The sequence below is a fragment of the Molothrus ater genome, chromosome 2 (assembly GCF_012460135.2).
Source record: "Molothrus ater isolate BHLD 08-10-18 breed brown headed cowbird chromosome 2, BPBGC_Mater_1.1, whole genome shotgun sequence".
Classification (NCBI taxonomy): domain Eukaryota; kingdom Metazoa; phylum Chordata; class Aves; order Passeriformes; family Icteridae; genus Molothrus; species Molothrus ater.
The window spans coordinates 76,625,892-76,643,703 of record NC_050479.2 but is presented as its reverse complement, the minus strand read 5'-3'; the positions used below and the strand labels follow the sequence as shown (position 1 = coordinate 76,643,703).

At 36.8% G+C, this 17,812-nt stretch overlaps 1 protein-coding gene across 1 annotated transcript in view; it reads right to left on the bottom strand.

The window, feature by feature from the left end:
- Positions 1-4,577: 4,577 nt before the first annotated feature.
- The window catches only part of PGR (progesterone receptor), a 32,949-nt gene continuing 19,714 nt past the window's right edge, over positions 4,578-17,812 (bottom strand). The window contains exons 4-8 of the mRNA XM_036394090.2: positions 16,028-16,330; positions 14,550-14,694; positions 11,200-11,330; positions 7,987-8,144; positions 4,578-6,573 (exon numbers count right to left, since the gene is read on the bottom strand). Coding sequence (XP_036249983.1) covers positions 6,418-6,573; positions 7,987-8,144; positions 11,200-11,330; positions 14,550-14,694; positions 16,028-16,330 — 893 coding nt within the window. The 3' untranslated portion in view covers positions 4,578-6,417. The remainder of the gene's footprint in view (positions 6,574-7,986; positions 8,145-11,199; positions 11,331-14,549; positions 14,695-16,027; positions 16,331-17,812) is intronic.

The following is a 17,812-nucleotide window of genomic DNA, read 5'->3' as shown; positions in this document are numbered from 1 at the left end:
AGAAATATACTGGCCAGTGCAGTGTGACTGTACTGTAAGCTGAGCTTTAGGATACAAAACATCTAAATTTTCAAATGAAAAGCCTTGACATCCTCAGCTGACCAATGCTTGATGTGTGGTGATGACAGTGCCAAAAGATGATTATTCCCATGCATTGTGTGTAATACCCCATAGGTGACCTGAGAACCTGTCCTGACAGCATCATGTCACAGTTTTTTCTATTTAACAGTGGTAAATTTTTGTCAAGTGTGTTGCTCTTTTTCTGCCACAGAATATGCCTCCATGGGCCATCAAAATCCATGTTTTACTCTTCGGAATGTTGCTGGAATCCAGGGAAATGGTTGGGAACATATTAACTGCAGGTGGCCAGGTATTTATCTTTCAAATACTCTGAGTAAGATCACATCCACACCTTTGTGATTCATACTGCCATGCACATGTTGGTTTGGTGTTTTCCCTATTCATGCTCCATATAGCCAAGACAGGCCTGCCAGAATAAATCAATTTCTTTGAGCAGCACCATGATGAGAACATTGTTCTCAACTGGAGATATCGCAGATTAGAGTCCCACACTGGACATCACTCAACAATACAGGGTATGAAGTGTAACAGTATTCCTATATTCCCATCCAGCATATGGAAAATAGGCCTCTGAGAGAACTGTACATCCCTGGAATGAGCAGCTTATGGTGATGCTCATATAAATCTCACCTGTATAGCACAAAGGTCTCTGTACTTCTCTGCCCAGTTATTTCTGATGCGATGTCACAGGTGATTATTATGCTCCCTACCTGCTTTTCATTCAATCTAGCCCCTTGTTTGAAGATCAGTGATGCAGTGTTCTGATTTCCTGACAATGATTTATTTCTTTTTTTTCCTCCACAAATGAAAAGGAGATTTTAGTCATGAACTGGCTGGGTAGGTATTTGAATTGAGTGTGGGAAAATGCAATAGAGTAAGACTATTTAAATGACACTGTGAGAACTTCCTCACTGTTATGCTTGAATGTTAAATTGGTGGAACTATTGTACCCATAGACATGAAAAGATAACATAGTTTTCATGGTCAGAAAAACATGATCTATGACTAAAAGGCTCATGATGGTATTTTTATTATTTATAATAAGCCCACCCTACACCAGCAAGAAATTGAAGTGTTGCCAGTTTTAAAGGATATACTAGAATTAAATGAAAACTCACCACTATCTGATGTCCTCTATATATGCTTAAATGCCCCATACAGAGCACTGTGGGCTCAACCCAGGGAAAACAATTCCTAAATGTGAACAAAAAAATCATCAAAGGAGCAGCACTGTTCATGTATTTGAAGTTATGCAACTGCTGCGTAGTTCCAAGAGCACTTAAGGACTATTTTCTGTGTGTTATTTATTTTCTCTTTAAGGTAAACAGACAGATAAATTTTAACTTAGTTATTAATATCTGTGCAGTCACCTTTTACTGCATGTTCCTGTCCCAGCATCTGAGAAGCTACAGTACCATTCTGCATGCAAATAACATCAATCTAATAAATTAATAGCATTCATTGAAAAAAAAAATTAAACCAAAAAATACCTAAAATATTAGAGTTTTTTTCCTTTTCATCTTCCAAGGGAAAAAGAGAACTAAACTAAAAGCAAATCTCTGTTCAAGTCAGGTCACCATGACACAAAGCAGTACAAACCAATAAATCCAGCAATGCTGACAGTCCAGCCTGGCAATATGCTCACAGGCTTCTGAGCCATGGAAAGTTGGGAGGGCTTTGGATATAAGCTCTGTGGCTGCAAGCTGACTTCTTGGAATGAAAGAAAGGTCAGCCTGCCACAAACAGCATGAAAGGCAAGAAATGTGTGCTCAGAGTTGCACTGCATGGGGGGGAGGGCAGCCCCATCCTCTCCTGCTCTGCAGATAAGCCAACCTTAATTTTGGGCAGGGAGGAGAGGAGAGGAAGGAAGGATTCCTGTAGGATCCCTGCTGTTAATGCTACTGACACATCACTGGTACTGAGATGAATATTTGGGTGTAGGTAGGAACACAGGAAAGCAGCTCACCTTCCCAGCAAAGGTAATGGAGAGAGAAATACTTGAAAAGAAAGAAAAAACCCAGCTAAGGTACAAACAAGGCATTGACTGTCAGAAAACACAAATTTAGGTCTCACTTTCAATGAGAAAGTTTATACGTTGCACATATAGCATGAGAAAGCATAACCCCAGTGCAGCTGAAGAAACAGCTGCAGATCAGAAATTATTATGTATATTTATTATGCACACATATAACCAGGACATTTCAAAGTGCCATGAAATCAACTGAAAACTTTTCAGAACACATTTCCCTCTGTCATGGACTAGGTATTAAGGAACCCACATTCCTCCACCCCTAAAGGCTGGTCCCAACTGTGGATACAGTTGAGACCTTTGAAAACATGAGCCAAGTGTTTGATCTTTTGTGTTTCTTGGACCACAGCAAGCACAACTGCGGAGCAGCTCACAGACTAAGAGAACAGCTTGCAGGGGCTGGAGGTCTCACCTCTCCAAACACAGGTGAGCTGCCATGGCCAGGCACCTCAACCTCCAAAACATTGTTTAAAAGCCATAAATATGATACCTGTACAGAGCTGAAAGGAAGCTGATGACTTCATGGGTTGGTTTGGTTGCTTCACTCAAGCACCAGCAGAAGGTAAGGCTGAAGGGCTTTGGTCAAAAGTACTCAACTGCACAGAACAGGAGAGGCTTAGCTTCAGACGCAGCCTGCATTATTCAGTGCACGAAGAACTTTTAGTCATAGCTTGAAACAAAAGCCTGTAGAAGATGGCTGGCAAGATTTCTAATTAATAAAACAGGTTTCACACTTTTAAAATGTAGTCAGGCACATCCTAAATGTCAGAAAAGAAGAAAAGTCCATCTGCTGAAACCTGTTATTCCTAGTGTATAAACACACCATAAGAAGATCCAGCATTCTGCCTTGCTCAATATATTGAGAAGCACTACAAGATGTCTATTTAGACAAATTTGTAAAGCTCAGGTCCAAAATGCTTTGCTCTTTAAAAAACTATTAAAGGACATAAGCACATACAACTATAAAACCTTGTACTCAGTAAAAAAATCAAGTAATTTCTCTCTGAACATTGCTGCAGGGTTGAAAAGTCATAGTACACAAGATTTCTGTAGGGAAGGAAGAAATCAGGTGTATTGATCAATGTTCACAGAACCAGAATCATTTAGTTTGGAAAAGAACTGCCAAGATCATTGAGTCCAAGCTTTGACTGATCTCCACCTTGTCAACTAAACCACAGAAGTAAGTTCAGTCATCTCTTGAACACTTCCAGGGATGGTGACTTCAACACTTCCCTGGGCAGCCCCTTCCAACACTTAACCACCCTTTCAATGAAGAAGTTCTTCCTGATATCCAACCTGAACTTCCTCTAGAACAGCTTGAGGTCACGTCCTCTCCTGCTGTCAGTTGTTACCCAGGAGAAGAGGTCGACTTCTGACCCCCACCTGGCTGCACCCTCCTGTCAGGCAGCTGCAGAGAGTGATGAGGTCCCCCTGAGCCTCCTTTTCTCCAGGCTGAACACCCCCAGCTCCCTCAGCTGCTCCTCACAGCACTTGTGCTCCAGAGCCTTCCCCAGCTCCGTTGCCCTTCCCTGGACACGCTCCAGCCCCTCAATGTCTCTCTTGCACTGAGGGGCCCAGAACTGAGCACAGCATTGGAGCTGTGGCCTCAGCAGTGCTGGCTACAGGGGGACGGTCACTGCCCTGCTCCTGCTGGCCACACCTGGCTGATCCAGGCCAGGATGCCATCGGCCTTCTTGGCCACCTGGGCACACACTGGATCGTGCTCAGCTGCTGCTGACCAGCACCCCCAGGTCCCTTTCCACTACTCATAGTCTCTACATAACCCAGAGCAAATGACAATATCAAAATGGACATTAAAGGCCATTTTATAATCTGGGCTTATCGCTGGATTTTTTTTCCCAACTTCATACAAACACATAATGATCACAGGACTTTCAGACTTATAGCAGACACAATTACCCAATCATTCTATCTTGTGTAGTGAATTCAGCATGGCCACGAACTTTCGGGAAATTTTTTCTGTGAGTTAGAGGTCTTTCAGAAATACAATTTGAGAATGTTTTTAAGCTTTGTTATCTATTCCCTTAAGGTATCTTTTTTTCCTTTTTGATTATGCCTTTGAGGCAAATATAGTGCATTTCAGACTAATCTGCCAAGTTTATGGACACGGTGACATGTCAGCCACTTAGGGATTGAGTAAAACGCAGATGTAGGCAGATTCATGCATTCCTAAGGCAAACATACTGCCTGATCTGTCATCTAATTTCAAAATTAGATGATGAGGAGTAATTTTTACTGTGGGAAGTTTCTGTTATCAGTTTAATCTAAACAATAACATAGACGGTCTGCTTATTTGGTGGTAAATCATGTGGCAACACTTCAATTCCAAAAGAATGCATGGAAATACAGTTGTTACATGAAAGTGGAATGATTGAAATGGATTTTTTTACTGAAAATCACATTTACTGAATGAAAACACAAAATAAAGAAAAAAACCTTCAGGATGTAGAAATAAAGAATTTTGTGCTATTTATTAAAACATAATTGCTTTAAGGATCACAGTTAAAAGTCAGACTGTATGGAATATCAAAGACATTGCTTTCCTGGGCAGTTAGAAATTACAAACCTTGTCAACTAACACAGAAGTCTGTCTATACCACTTTATCTAGGGTCACACATTTGCACCAGCTCTAGTGGGTTTTGTATTGATATGTGGGGATCTCAAAAATGCTCTTATTCCCAGTTGTAATGTGGATTCTTCTTCGTTGGCTTTAGGAAATTATGACCAGTAAGGACACCTTGAGACATTCCTGTACTTGTCAGTTGTCCACAGTTTTTTCAAGAACCAAGATGTAATTTTTACCAACAAGCAACATCACTTATAATTTGAATGAGGGGCACCCTGATTTAGGTGGGGATACTGAACTTGTATTCCAGGGGCCTTTGTTCATGTGACAAGGATATGTCTGTACAGACCAAGCTACACATCACCAGCAGGACACAGTCACACAATGGGGACATCTAACAAGCCGTGGGCAAAAGCAAAAGCATAAGGCCAGAAGTATCCAAACAAGACTCATAATTTCCTATGTTTACATATCATTTGTAATGACTGGAAAAATTTGTCATATTTTAATAGACTCATAAATTCTTCTTAAGGTTTATCTGTTCCTCTGTTGTTTGAATAAATCTACAATTTACTGCCTTAAATGTATGAGTTGCCGTACATAACCGTATCAAAGGAACAAACACCACTACATTATAATTTTTCAGTTGAATATTCATTTCTATGGTAAAACATGAATATAAAGCTAATTGAGTCCAATTCCTTTTTTACAATTACCCCATTTATAATGGTGTGCTTTTAAAATAGAAAATATGTAGCTCCAGTAAATCATACTGAAATAAGTCTGATGTGTATCAAAATGTTTGCAGTCATATTTTCCATTTCTTTTTGCATCTGATCTCACTATAATTTGATGCTAATGGCTGATTGAGTGTTCAGCATTGGAATGCAAAACATTAAGATTATTAAGAGTTGCAGTCAGTGAAAACATCTCTATTTAAAGCTTCTGAAATACAGAATGTAAGAGTTGATGAATTTAGGATTATAGCTAAGTGATTTAGCTTTAGTAAGTGCTGAACTTTTAAGGAAAAATAACACAAACCAAAGCTTAATGGGTTTGCATACACATTACTTCTGGTGTAACACACACTGAAATTTTCCTAAACTTTCTGATTTTTGAAGAAGAGCTCCACTGAATGATGCAGAAAACAGTATGCTGGATCAAGAGTTTCAATGCAACATGACCACAGATGCGAGTATGAATGTATACTGTGTGCCTAGCACATTATTTATTTCTGATGGCATTGCAGTAATAAAAAGTAAAATATCCGTAAGAAAATGTGGGCAATATTTATTTTAATTCCTCCAAAATCTTACATTATGCACGTGCCCACATGTACCCATGCACACAATGTGCTAAAGTAAAAATTTTGCACCGTGTCATACCAGAAATTCAAGAGTGTGCAATGTGTAAGAAAAAGGTATAACTGTTGTTAGAAATCTGGAAAGTCTATTCACTGTCATTCATATGCATATCTAAAAAGCAGCTTAGACAAGTTTACAAAACATTTCTTATGACTGTTGGGATTTTTGCAGTTAAGGAATTAGGAACTCACAATATGTACATCAAGCTTGAATGGCTTGTGTATGTTACAGGTATAAAGCAGTCAGCAGGGTAAGTATGTCAAATATGCTGAAGTCCTGACATTGCAAAATCTTGACCAAAATAAACAAACAAAAATGACCCAGGTATCATCTCTGTGATAAGAGAAAAGACATTTCACTTCTTATGAAAGAGAAGAGGTTTCACCATCCCTGCTAGAATCTTGGGTAGCTGTGCAGCAATCACTTCTGACATCATCTCAGGGAATTCAACGCTCAGTGCACGGGACTGGAGAAATGTGTTCAAACAGAAGAGATGGAGCTGTTTCACCAGCTGGATTTGATAAAATACAAACATGATCAATCAGGCTAACAGTAATGCAGCCACATAAACATGCTGTCAATCACTTATACATTCATCAGCTCACATCATTCTATACCTTACCCTGTCCTTTCTTGAATCAGTAATGAGGGTACTTGTCAGACCCTCTTAATGGCAAAAACCATACATATGGTCATGGCAAGTCATATAAAACCACTGCTCCACTAATATTACAAAGTAGTATCACCCTCACTCAAGACGTATGTGACAAACCATGGCAAATACTTAACAAGCTTTCAACCTTACATCTTGTTCTCACATTCATGTGTGTGCTTTGGTCACTACCTGCTATTTAAACACTGCTCTGAGAGGCAGCATTTACTGCTTACCTGTGAGCTTTGACATGGTTTTCATTATGATCATATCCGTGTATGCTGCAAACACTGAACTCCACGGACTCTAATCCCTTGAAAACAACTGCTCAATACATGATAATTACATCTCTTCTAGCCTCTCTGAGAGATTCCAATTTTTATTTCAGACCAGTGACCATTATGTTGTTAAATATTGGACTATTTCTGCTACCTTAGGCTTTAACATCACACAATCTCTCCAGTGTGATGATTTTTCTTTTCCTTGTATCTCTCACCACCTTATCAGCCTGAGCTGAAACAGGACTTGAATGAAAATACTCCATGGATCAAATACTACTTTGTTACTTTGCAGCAAGCCTCTCTCCCTCTTTCCCTTCCTCACAGGTTATTTTACTGTATGCATTTAAAAGGAAGAGACTGAATTAAAATAAACTGCAGATTTGCTGAGTTCTGGAGAATACAAAGATGCAAAGGTCCTGTCCACCTTGAACTCCTTAGGAGTTCCTCACAACGAACATTGAGTTCAAGTGTCCAGGGCATGATATCTAGAATTGTCAAAGATTACTCAATTTCTAAACCTAGACAGATACTGAAAAAGTGGTACAGAATATCACATAAAACCAGTTGAACTAAGGTTGGAAATCCAATCTTGGTTGCCTTTCACTAATTCTTAGTAGTCTGACTTTGCAACTTGAATTGCCTCTACCTCACACTATTTTCCTGAACAAGTATACACGCGCTCACACACACATACACCAACCCTACCGAAGCCCACAGTTGTACTGGTTAAAATACACTAAAAGTTAAACAAAATGGTAGCACTCTAATGCATGTTTCACAAATACTTTGATGTGGTATACCATAAAATATGTGCACAATACAAATACTGATGTTGAATATAGAGCTATCTATTCACACAAATATACACAATAAAGGAGTTTTTTGTTTGTTCTTCTGTTGTTTAGCAATGCTGATGACTCCCTTTCATGGAATTACTTTTAGGAAATTCCTTCTTACATAAAGAGCAGAAAGCATTAACAAATCAACTTACATCATGCATGGAATCCATCAGTTTTGTAAGTTGATAAAAACGCTGTGAGTTGGCCACAACGCCTTTCTGGCGCAAACCAATTGCCTTCACCAGTTCTCTGATGTAGCTTGTTCTCATCTCATCAAATTGGCTTTGACTCCTTAGACCTTCCAAAGGAACTAAAAAAAAAAAACCAAATCAGTTGGGCTACAATTTACTCTGAAGGCGATGAAATTTCAACTACAGGAAAACTTTACAGTATTTCATGCTGTACAGTGCAATTCATTATGATGGGCCAAGTACTTGTTCCCCTTCAGGAGTTACTCCAAAACCAGTGATACAATTAGTTAAAAGGATATCCCAGGAGCAATCAGTTCATTTTGCCAATTGCCTTATGTCTAGAAATATCCCTAAGCTTCAGTTACATGTGTTAGCTGGGGAAAAAAAAATATGGCTTAAAGAACCACTCCTGTCTTTGAGGAAACACGTTATGGACTGATCTGTGCTTACCCTGCTGAGGGTCTGCCCTCTTCACAGCAAATCTGTGGTAGAGAGATCTAGCTGGAGTGCTTCAAAATGGAGTCAAGGAATGAACTAACAGCTCTAAAGTAGTGCAGACATTAAAGTTGCCAGGGCTCAGACCTCCTGTTTGAACCTCCTTCACTTAATAGAACCAATCAGAGACTTAAAGGTGAACAGCTTTTTAGAAAAATGAGCAAGGAGGAGAAACTGGTTGAACTCCCTCTTCTCTTAAAGGTCAGGTGTGAGAATCAAAATGAGGCCATGGAGAGAACACTGAGATAAGAACCTGTTAGTGGCTGCTACTGATAAGTGTCATGGAAAAAGAATACCTTAATTTTCAAAGCCTGGATGATTCTAGACATTTCTTTTATAGAGAACTAAGGAATGTTTTCATATAAAGTGGCTCTGATGGAGTTCAGGGTTAGATGGAAGTTATCCTTGACTTACATCTCTAAACCAGCAATTAAGTCTTTATATTTCCCCTGCAAATTAATTTTGAAGGTATCTTCCATCAATGAATCACTTTTTTCCTCTGAATTCTGCAAAAAGACAGTCACATTCCCACCTAATGACCAAAAGTTCCTTGTAGCTATCTATGTGAGCTGCTCCCTTCCCCAAACATGTGTCAAGAATGAGGATACTTTTATTCAGTGGCACGAACCGAGCCAAAATCTTATGTAACAAGATTTAGAAATTCCTTTAAATCAGAAGACTGGAGAGCATTACATTTAAGCCTCAGCCAACTCAAAGAAAAAACTGTAAAATCAAATATAAGGTTAAAACTTAGGCTGGGGGTCCATTCAAAATTAGAAATGTATTGAGACTGACACTCAGTTTATTTCAAATTATTGCTACTTTAGAATAATCTAAAAATGTCAACAACAGTTCATCTAAATAATAAATTGAACAGAAGACACAATGAGAGACTAAAGGATTAGACTTGATTTACTGTCAGTACACAAAAGATTGAAATGGCTGTACTTTCACAATAGAAGTGGATTAAGATGAACATCATGACTAAAATAAAAATAGTCTTAAAACACCTTAAAACAACAACACGGTTATATGGCTCTTTAAAAATGCTTTTGTGGAATTATATTTATACAGTACCAAATGTTTACTAAATGTCTCAGCAACAACTGTTAGGTGTGTTCCTTTTCCCAAAGATCTGACAAATTGTTTTTTCCTATAAGACAATAAGTGCAGGAGAGAACAAAAAGCAAAACTCATCAGAACAGGTAGAAATACTTTCTTTTTTTTTTAAGTGATTTCTTGTATATACAAAGCATATCATCTTAAAAAAATAGCTTCTGAATGCAATGCAGTTGATAAAGAGAGGTAACTGGATGAATTCTATTAAACTGATGCACTCAAAAATTAGAGGGATTGCACCAACTCTGTCATGCTTTTTCGAATTTGATATGAACTTTCTGGAACAGAGATAGCTGAAATTTATCACAAATTTGTCAGAAATTTATCTAAATTTAACTGAAATTTTAGAAGATAGACAAGAAAGTTTATTTGGGATGAAAACAAGGTGGAAAGCATTTAAAATAGGAATGCATTAATATTCTAACAAAGCAGCTGGAGTTATACCAGGATTTTTATCCACATTACCTTTACTGCTTTAGCACAGTGTATGGAATTTTGCTATTCTTTTAGTAATTTCCATGTTCATATCTTTTTAAACTTACTCTCTGCTGAAATGAGTTGGTTTTTTTTAAATGAATGGGTTTATGCAAATACCAGCCATGAACAGATTGAGAGGGACTAAATTTTAATTCCTTATCAATTAACTAAACTTTGTAAAACCAAGAAGCAGGTCATGCCGGATTTGCACATCTCTCCCCTGACCCCTTTGTGTGTTGAGAACCAAACTTTTACATTCTTTCCACTATATTTTTCAAAAGTGCTTATTCTCATTTCTAACAGCACCTATATAACTTTAAAAATTTTCTATTTGGGGATTCATAATTAACAATTATGGCCTTAGCAGATGCAAATTTTAGTATTTCAGAGAAGATTTTGGAAGATAAGTTCACCAGCAATCACATTTCCTATGTAATGGGGAATGCAGCTGTATGCTGCATTCTTTAAAAGATGCGTATAATTAAGTGACCACGGATTTTGTTTCCAGAGAAACAAACCAAAGAAAAACATTTCCATTTGTTTATATCTGTGCTAAACTTCACCTATTTATAACCATAAAAAGTTGAATAAATGCTTGTATTGTTTGTCATGGCCACTTCCCTAATTCTTTTCAGCAAACGTGCTTTAAGATCTTGGTCAAGATAAAGCCCTCAGTCCTGATAATTTATTAAATATTTTTAAATATATTCTAATACTTTTAAGATTGCTTTGATTTGGTTGGAGATTTTTAAATCTGTGTAGAGTCATTTGAACCGATGTTTCCATGCAGAAATACTGCACAGTTGTTTTGAAAATGTGTAACACAATATAGCCATATGTCAAAAGGGATCCAACATTTCCCCAGTATCTTTATACACAATAAAACCAACAATGAATCACAAATTCTTTGTTCTTTATAAACATTAGAAAAAATATTTTTTAGTCTTACAATACTAACAGGCCATCTAGGACAGCTCCATTTGTTAAGCCATAGAGCTTAGTGATTGTCAAGTTTTCAAGTTAAACAACATGGTTCAAAACCCTTTTAGTAGTAATGTGTTAGAAAGAAATAAAAGAACCTACTTGTGTTGAGAAGTAACAGTGCTTTCATACACAGGAACTCTTCTTGGCTTACTTGAAGTCTGACAAATTCCTGTGGGAGTTGCCACATGGATAGACACAGGGAATAGAACGATGATTCTTTCATCCTCTGTCTTACACCCAGAAAAGTTTAAAAAAATAAATTAACAAATATGAAAACAAAGACAAAGAATGACTCCAGTACTAACCGCTTGAAAGAAAGGTCTTATTAGCCATTTATCACATTACAAAAATTAAAGATAAGCTTATACACGTAAACAATTTTCTGATTATTTTTGTTCCTATGCTAGTTTTTTATTGCAATGAATGTGCTATTATTTTGGATGTTAAATCTGTTACTGCTGTCCAGAAAAAAAACAAAAATTATCAAAGCTGAACTCTAACCACTAAAAATAAGGGAAGTTTACTAATTAAAAATACCCTAATGAATAATGTGAAGTACTCTCTTATTTTAGAAGTTGATAGATTCTTGTATCTCCGTAAAGATTTCAAAGCATAGAACTGAAGACAAATCTGAAAGTCTATAGAAAGCTTGTTCTTAGGTTTTCCAAAAATATCTGTATCAAGATACTTTGTAGCAACTCTAGCCTGGTACCTCTAGCAGCAATGATATTACTCTGTCGCATGTTATGCCATTAAAGAAACAGTTAAAAATGTTACATGCTAAGTAAATGGAAACATTAATGCTACCTTTCCTAAACTCCCACAGAAGTAACCAGAACAAATCACACAGGAAATACATAAAACTGTGGGGTCTTTGCAGCACTTTGATACCACTTTTCTCTTTGTGATTTTGGTATATTGAGTATATATTATTGCATATACTTAGTAGAAGAAATTTTCAACTACAATGACTGCAATGGTAGCATTACAAAGTTTCTAATCTAGACTGAATTCATTGCATATTAACCTGATGATCCAGTAACTTGGACTGATTTTAAAAGTGGGCATCCCAATCCAGATGAATTAGGTACAATAACAGGAAGATTAAATTTTGCTTGCCCACCTGCTAGTGAGTTCAGATCAGCATTCCAACCTGACTGCAGGTAGTGACCTCAGCAAACAAAACAGGATATTTTCCATTTAAAAAAGACTTTTTCAATGCATTGAATTTTTTTCTTGTCAAAGTGTTACTGTCAGCTTGAATGAATTATTTCAATGTTGTTCAACATCTGGTATCTTGTACCAGCTCTTAAATGACATAACCATAGAAATTTAATCTTTTAGACCTGAATAGACTTGTTTCTTCATCTACTTTAAATCTCCTTTTCTATTACTTTTTGGTAGCATCTCTTCTTAATTATTATCTATGAAGAGCAATAGCAGCTTTTAGGGTTTAGCAGCTTAAATGTTGTTCTTACTCAAATTTTCAGATCCTGCAAAAATACAAGAACAGTAAGTCCTTGCAGGGTGTTAATACAAAGAAATCTTTGTCAAACCAGCACTACTGGCTTTCTTGGTCTGAAACTGATGCTACCAAACACATCCTTCCCCAGAAGCATTACAACTCAGTTCACTAAATGATAGAATGGCTGTGACACAAGCTTTGGATTCTGGTTTCATGGTAATTATGAAACAACTATGGTGTGTGTTGCCCCTGCAAAAGGACTTTCTATTATCTCCTTCTACCTCTAGGCACACACTCCTGTGATTCTGGCATTAGTGCCTGCACTCCTACATGGTGAGTCATGTCAGGGATCATCTCTATCTGCTAATGAATGGCTTTTTCTGGGGCACCTCTCAGGCATATAAACTCCTCATCTGTTTGACAGTGCAGCCACAGAGTGTTTGGTCCAGCTCAGCTAAAGTCATGGGGATGCATGACCAGGACAGCTAACTTTTTTGGCAGTGTTCAGCAGTTACTCTTGCTTAAGGTGAACATGAAAGTACAAACTTAAACATCATCGTAGATAAAGTCGTTTACATTTTACTGATCTAAAAGCTAACTTGTTTCCAATAAATAGTTGCAGATATGATTCAGTGCATCAGTCACTTTTTATATCTCCTTGTTTATAACATCTCTAGTATGACCCTGATGAGATGTTCTACAACCAAGAGAGGAATATGTTGTCAGCACCCAGCATAGATGATCTTGAGTTGATAATAAGAATCTGTCTCTGGTGGATTACTATCAGGGTTCATAAATCTTAACACCATTCCCAAAGAAAGTACTTAAAGTCTTCTTCACAAGCTGTCAGCAGTGGTGCACAAGCGGGGTGATACTCCAAGACACGACACTACTGCTTAAAGCTATCATCTCACTCTGTGTTTCGTCTGAAGATAACCATAAGATGTATAAGACTATGCTGGGACAACAATACAGCCAGAAATTCATTCAATCCCATCACTTCTAAGTATTTCAATTTGTACATCACAATTAATAAAAATGGGACAGGAAAGAATTCATTACTCAACAACCTCACAGTGATTTACAGTCATTTAAAAGAGAAAAGGTCAGGAGCTATAGGGTCAGCTCTACTGAATATCTCCTACAAAGAACTTCACTGGGAGGATCTTGCACATCTATAGATTTTAAAATCAGGTGTCTAGATCTTCTGCAAATCCACCCCTTAATCCTTAAACAACATGTCTTACAAAATACCTGTTTTTCTTTCAGCTTGCTTCATAGCAGTTTTTTTAGTATTTTAAGAAAAAAAAAAAAAACGAGAAAAAGTTATTAAGGAAAAATAAATATAGGGATTAAATTATGTTTTACTGTTCCTGGCAACCTCCCATGTACTATAACAAAAGAATATAAAATTACAAGTCTGACAATATTAATTTGCGGAGCTGGAAAACTGACAAAGACTGAAATGATGATTACCTAATTAAACAGCATAGTGAAGGAAAATCCAAGCCAAAAAGCCTCTGCCATCCCCCAGCAGAAAAGAGCAGTCTCATATAATTTTTCCTTGATATTAAAATTCCTACTTGATAAGTAGTTTTTTTACTGAGCATTTAGATTTTAGGCAAACTATTTGCGAAAACCACCCAAACAAAAACAACCAAAAAAACCCACACTCAGTTCCATTTAGTAAACATTAACTCATGACTTATTCATACGAATTGAAGTAAATCTTCTGACAGCATGATTTTTTTTTCCTTAGATAATTAAAATTCTATTTGAACTGCTTTTGCTTGACCATGTACACAGACTAGTTGAGGTTCCCACAAAACCACTCCCAAAGATACTAAACTTTGATATGGTCAGAGGACTTGGCCATTAATTTTGAAACAGAACAAGTAATGAATGAAATCTTGGCCTCAATGGAGTCACATTCCCATTGGCACATAAAAGTTCAACATGTTATTCATGGGAGCATTCTACTTACTCATTTAGAATCAGATCTGGTGCAAAATACAACATCTGACCACTGACGTGTTTGTACGATCTCCATCCCATGGCAAAAACCATTAGACTCATCCAGGAATATTGGATGAGGGTTATCTGATCGTCAATATGCAAATTCCGAAAACCTGGAAATGAAATTCAAGATAAAATATTTCATCATTCTCATTTAGACAGCATCTAAGTAGGTGTTTTGAGATTACAAATTGAGCTATCAAACTGAGAACACCTAGAAAGACAAGCAGTTTTGGGGATGTAGCTCTCCAATGCTTGGGTAATAACTGCCTATCTTACTTTGACAGTTAACCTCTTGTCTTTTTGTTCTCATCCAGTATTTTGAAATGTTCACACCAAAATTTATTTTACCAAAAATTACTGTTTCAGAGGACAGGAATGTATCTCTTTTTCCTTTGGTAAAAATACGATAGTTTGTAACATCATCACTGTAGCCAACTCTCAATGAATGTCAACAGCTTGATCACACAAAAACATCCAGTATGAGCATCTTTCTTGCATTCAACTTAAGAGAACCATATTCAGTTGTGAGCTTGTGTTTGATCACTTTTGCTGTTTGAAAAATTTAAAGATTGCCACAAATTATCTGAGTGAAACTAACAGCTTCCTGCCACTGAAAGGAGCACTCCTGTTCCTCATTGTGTGGTCCTGTTACCTCCTTCAAGCAAGCTTTGGCAGTCATGCTCTTCCTCAGTGAACTGGTTCAGTTCATGAAGACATCAGGAAACACAGAGGACTAAAAAAAAGGTTTCTTTTCTTCTCATTTAGTGAGATGAATCAATTCACTCAAGAGGTCTGTTAAGTGCCAAATGCAATGGGAAGAGCAGTGATTGAGACTACTGCTTCTTGCAGCAGCAAAGTGTCAAATTGAGCTCACATGAAACTATTTTCCAGGCTTTCTCCTCAATATATTGATTTCTATATATCCCAGGATGACCATGATGATCCCTATCACCAAACAGCACACATAAATACATAACATGGATCTTTTTTTTTCAATCCAGTTGTGGATCTTCATAAATTCAATTACTTCTCATTACCAGTCTGTGAGCAGCTTACTTCTAATTGGTATTATTTATAAAAATTTTACTTTTTGGTGCTTTCAAAAATTCATTTTAGTAATAAGAAGAATAAAGAATAAGCAGATATACAACCTTTTTTATATCAAATGAATAAATAGAAGAAAGGCTGTAATAAAAATCACATACAGGAACTATCTGAGCTCCTGTGCTTACTTGGAGTGAATCTAAATATTTAGATGGATTCTTTCAAATATGCTTCCCTATTAAAATATATTTGATTAGTTAAATTATCTGATAAGGGAAAGCTTAATCATTTCGGAACTTGTAAAGAATTGACAGGTAGTCAATAGTATTATCTTTAGACTGCTCCTCTCATGGAATATTTGCTTAAATACAATTCACTACATATAAGAATTTATACTACCTGGTAGTAATTTAGACCACTTGACTACACAAAGAAGTTGCCTCTCACAAAGATGATTCAGACTGGTCAGCAAGGAACTTGGTGTTTCGGGTTTTGTATTGTCATAACCAGCATAGACAACTTCTGGCTCAATGCCTCGTAAAACGCTTATCATTGGGGGAACAAACTGTATTTCTTGATTTGGAGAAAAGGACAGCCTTTGGGTTAGAGACTGGCTTTCATCTTGAAGGACTGCTGGCTGCTGGAGTGCAACATCTAATGTTCTCACAACCTTTATTTTGTTAAACTTCTTCAATTTTCGACCTGAAAAAAAAAATTGTTGATCTGTTAGAAAGAGTTAACCAAGAACATTAGTATTTTCCAGTAGTGTTGGATTACACTTTTAATCTATACAAGGAAACTAGAACTGTCTTCAGAATAAATTTTTTACTTTTTGACTATTTATGTAATTGAATAATGATGATGGAAAATTCTTTAGAGCTTCTCCCTCTGTATCCTGCTCCTTTCACTAAGGGATGAACAGCACCCACCCATTAAAATTATTGCCATGAATTCTAGGTTACAGTAACCTCGTAAAGTGTTTTCTGGTTCAATTCCCACTCTTCTCTCATATGCCAACAGCTGAGCCAGCTCTCTCTACAATTCAGTTTCTATTTAATGTCAGTTAAAGATACTGCTTCTTTTACTCCCTAACATTCAAAACCAAAAATGTTAGTAATTAATTACTACACACAGAAACTCCTCTCCTCCAGTTCCCTAAGAGCATTTCAGTGTCATGGCTGAATCTTATTTTAGTGCCCAGGGGGATGAGTGAAAGACTGACAAATACTGTAAACTCTTAGAAGATATTTCACTTCCTAAAGCATAATTTCCCTGTCTCAGTATTTTTAATTGTTAATTCCATACTGCAGTGGTATGAACAACACTAACTGAAACAAATTAATAGCTGAACTGCCTTCCCAAAATAAGAACAGATACATGCAGTATGGCTATTTGCTTTAAATAGATCCTCAAAGATGATGAAAACCCTGCTAGATCTTTAGTTCTGCCAAACAAGTTTTTCTTAGGGAAAAAGGTCAAAAAATGCAATAAAAATACTGATACTTATGGTCTGATTTACATGACAGGGGGATAGAAATAGACACAGGGGTGATGGCAAAAACAGTAACACTCATCATGCAACGACATTCAGGGGTCATATTCCCACTAACTTAACTGCAGGTTTAATTAGATTAGTATCAAGTGCCACAACAATCATATGCTCATTTTATCACTTGTGGTAAAAATAAAAATATTTCTAATTGGAGATTTCTTAGTAAAGAACCAAACACAAAGTCGCATCTTATGTTACAGCTGAACCAAGGAAAAAAAAGCAAAACAAAAACCCACAAAAGAATAGAGAATTTATTATGCTGAAAGACCTAGAGCCAATTTTTATCATAACAAACCTATACATAGTCATAAACTTGCTGGGAATTTCCCACTAAGTATTGTGTAGGCATGAAGGAAAACAGAAGTAACAATGCATTTGATAGTTCATAAATAATGATTTCAGGCATTTTCAGAAATAATGGCTTCAGATACTTTTACAGTTCAGAGAACAAGTAAAAAAAGAAACCAAACAGAATAGTTATCACAAGGCAATGTTAGTAGTTAATAAGTACCCATGTTTCCAAGTGACTAAATGTATCAGAATTAATGTCATACTGGTTTGCAGAACTGCTCATGTGTTTATTGCTAATTATGTTGCTTAACAGCAATCAGTAAAACAACTCCACTTGTTAC